Source organism: Zalophus californianus, chromosome 6 (genome assembly GCF_009762305.2).
Source record: "Zalophus californianus isolate mZalCal1 chromosome 6, mZalCal1.pri.v2, whole genome shotgun sequence".
In the NCBI taxonomy this organism is placed as follows: domain Eukaryota; kingdom Metazoa; phylum Chordata; class Mammalia; order Carnivora; family Otariidae; genus Zalophus; species Zalophus californianus.
This window is the reverse complement of record NC_045600.1, coordinates 66,861,436-66,864,919: the sequence shown is the minus strand read 5'-3', so window position 1 is coordinate 66,864,919 and position 3,484 is coordinate 66,861,436. Positions and strand designations below refer to the sequence as shown.

General features: G+C 58.0%; 1 protein-coding gene across 1 annotated transcript; it reads left to right on the top strand.

The window, feature by feature from the left end:
* The first annotated feature begins 1,173 nt into the window (after positions 1-1,173).
* FOXG1 (forkhead box G1) lies at positions 1,174-3,205 on the top strand. Its single transcript, XM_027572537.2, has one exon. It carries the CDS (start codon positions 1,174-1,176, stop codon positions 2,641-2,643), a length of 1,470 nt encoding a protein of 489 aa, XP_027428338.1. The 3' UTR covers positions 2,644-3,205.
* Positions 3,206-3,484: the final 279 nt, after the last annotated feature.

Here is a 3,484-nt window from a genome sequence, read left to right as displayed (position 1 = left end):
CCACGCCAGGGGTGGGCCTTCCCTCCCCAACCATCCGAAGCCTCGCTGGAGTGTTACCTACAAGGGGCACAATTTTCCTACGGGCTCAGAAATGCCGACCCGGGCCTGCAGGGCCGACTCGGGAAGGTAGCGCCTCGCCTCTTCCTCCTCCATTTCCTGCCCTGTCCTTGCATCCTCTCCCTGCACTCCCACTCTTCGCTCCACCACCGCTGCCGCCGCCGCCCCCGCTTTTTAAAAAAATAAAATTGAATACAAACTTTAATCAATAACGACAAATATTGACGCTCAAAAGAAAATGACCCAATACAGTGAGAAGGCAGCCGGAAATATGATATATTTGCCCTACGAGGGGGATTTCGGTTGAGCAGCCCCGCAGGGTGGAGGGGGCGCAGAGAAGGGCCGCGGCAGCAGCGTGCTCCCGGCGGCGTATCCCTACGCGGTTCCGCGCGGCCGCGAGGCCCAGGCCGGCGGTGAGGGGGAGGCGAGCGCCGAGGGGGCGGGAGCCGGCGGGCGGGGCGGGGGTGGGTGGGCCCAGATCCGCCGATTGGTCGACGGCAGGAGAGACGCTCCCGCACGCCGCCGGCTCTGATTGGCCCAGCGGTAGGAAAGGTTAAACCAAAAATTTTTTTACAGCCCTAGTGTGCGCCTGTAGCTCGGAAAATTAATTGTGGCTATAGCCGCCTCGATCGCTGTCTCCCCAGCCTCGCCGCGGCCGCTCCGGGACGCGCCCGCCCGCCGCCCGGCTCTCCCCCCCTTTGGGCTGCTGCTGCTGCTGCTGTGACTGCTGCTGCGAGAGGAGGAGGAGGAGGAAGCAGCAGAAGGGGGGGGGAGCGGGGGGTGGGGGGGAGACCAAGAAGTAGAGTTGGGAGCGAGGGAGCTTCACCCCCGGGGCGGTGGTTGTTTCTTTTTTCTCTTTCTTTCTTTTTTTCTTTTCCTTTTTTTTTTCTTCTAATTCCTGAGGGGTGGTTGCTGCTTTTGCTACATGACTTGCCAGCGCCGGAGCCTGCGGTCCAACTGCGCTGCTGCCGGAGCGCTCAGTGCCACCGCCGCCGCCCGCGCCGCCCGCGCCCCGCTCGGCACCCGCCGGTCGCCGCCGCCCGCCGCGTCGCTGTCCCGCTCCCGCGCCGCCGCCGCCGCCGCCGCCGTCGCCGTTTCCCCCCCGACGACTGGGTGATGCTGGACATGGGAGATAGGAAAGAGGTGAAAATGATCCCCAAGTCCTCGTTCAGCATCAACAGCCTGGTGCCAGAGGCGGTCCAGAACGACAACCACCACGCGAGCCACGGTCACCACAACAGCCACCACCCCCAGCACCACCACCACCACCACCATCACCACCACCACCCGCCGCCGCCCGCCCCGCAACCGCCGCCGCCACCGCAGCAGCAGCCGCCGCCGCCGCCGCCGCCCCAGGCACCGCAGCCCCCCCAGGCGCGGGGCGCCCCGGCAGCCGACGACGACAAGGGCCCCCAGCAGCTGCTGCTCCCGCCTCCTCCGCCGCCGCCACCGGCCGCCGCCCTGGACGGGGCCAAAGCGGACGGGCTGGGCGGCAAGGGCGAGCCGGGCGGCGGGCCCGGGGAGCTGGCGCCCGTCGGGCCGGACGAGAAAGAGAAGGGCGCCGGCGCCGGGGGGGAGGAGAAGAAGGGGGCGGGCGAGGGCGGCAAAGACGGGGAGGGGGGCAAGGAGGGCGAGAAGAAGAACGGCAAGTACGAGAAGCCGCCGTTCAGCTACAATGCGCTCATCATGATGGCCATCCGGCAGAGCCCGGAGAAGCGGCTCACGCTCAACGGCATCTACGAGTTCATCATGAAGAACTTCCCCTACTACCGCGAGAACAAACAGGGCTGGCAGAACTCCATCCGCCACAACCTGTCCCTCAACAAGTGCTTCGTGAAGGTGCCCCGCCACTACGACGACCCGGGCAAGGGCAACTACTGGATGCTGGACCCGTCGAGTGACGACGTGTTCATCGGCGGCACCACGGGCAAGCTGCGGCGCCGCTCGACCACGTCGCGGGCCAAGCTGGCTTTCAAGCGCGGGGCGCGCCTCACCTCCACCGGCCTCACCTTCATGGACCGCGCCGGCTCCCTCTACTGGCCCATGTCGCCCTTCCTGTCCCTGCACCACCCCCGCGCCAGCAGCACTTTGAGTTACAACGGCACCACGTCGGCCTACCCTAGCCACCCCATGCCCTACAGCTCCGTGTTGACTCAGAACTCGCTGGGCAACAACCACTCCTTCTCCACGGCCAACGGCCTGAGCGTGGACCGCCTGGTCAACGGGGAGATCCCGTACGCCACGCACCACCTCACGGCCGCCGCGCTCGCTGCCTCGGTGCCCTGCGGCCTGTCGGTGCCCTGCTCCGGGACCTACTCCCTCAACCCTTGCTCGGTCAACCTGCTTGCGGGCCAGACCAGTTACTTTTTCCCCCACGTCCCGCACCCGTCAATGACTTCGCAGAGCAGCACGTCCATGAGCGCCCGGGCCGCGTCGTCCTCCACATCTCCGCAGGCCCCCTCGACCCTGCCCTGTGAGTCTTTAAGACCCTCTTTGCCAAGTTTCACGACGGGACTGTCCGGGGGACTGTCTGATTATTTCACACATCAAAATCAGGGGTCTTCTTCCAACCCTTTAATACATTAACATCCCTGGGACCAGACTGTAAGTGAACGTTTTACACACATTTGCATTGTAAATGATAATTAAAAAATAAGTCCAGGTATTTTTTATTAAGCCCCCCCCCCATTTCTGTACGTTTGTTCAGTCTTTAGGATTGTTTATTATTCTAACAAGGTGTGGAGTGTCAGCGAGGTGCAATGTGGGGAGAATACATTGTAGAATATAAGGTTTGGAAGTCAAAATTATAGTAGAATGTGTATCTAAATAGTGACTGCTTTGCCATTTCATTCAAACCTGACAAGTCTATCTCTAAGAGCCGCCAGATTTCCATGTGTGCAGTATTATAAGTTATCATGGATCTTTATGGTGGACGCAGACCTTGAGAACAACCTAAATTATGGGGAGAGTTTTAAAATGTTAAACTGTAATTTGTATTTAAGAAGCATTCGTAGTAAAGGTGCCCAAGAAATTATTTTGGCCATTTATTGTTTTGTCCTTTTCTTTTAAAAAACTGTTTTTTTCTTTTGTTTACTTTTAGACCAAAGATTGGGTTCTAAAATGCACTTGGTATGCTAAGTATTAAAAAAAAACAAAAAAAAAAACAAAAAAAAAGGAAAGTTGTTTCAGTTGGCAACACTGCCCATTCAAATGAATCGGAAGGGGACAAAATTAATGATTGCCTTCAGTTTGTGTTGTGTATATTTTGATGTATGTGGTCACTAACAGGTCACTTTTATTTTTTCTAAATGTAGTGAAATGTTAATACCTATTGTACTTATAGGTAAACCTTGCAAATATGTAACCTGTGTTGCGCAAATGCCGCAAAAATTTGAGTGATTGTTAATGTTGTCTTAAAATTTCTTGA

Coding starts and splice junctions, on each gene's coding strand:
- FOXG1 (XM_027572537.2), top strand. CDS start 1,174: ATGCTGGACATGGGAGATAGGAAAGAGGTGAAAATGATCCCCAAGTCC.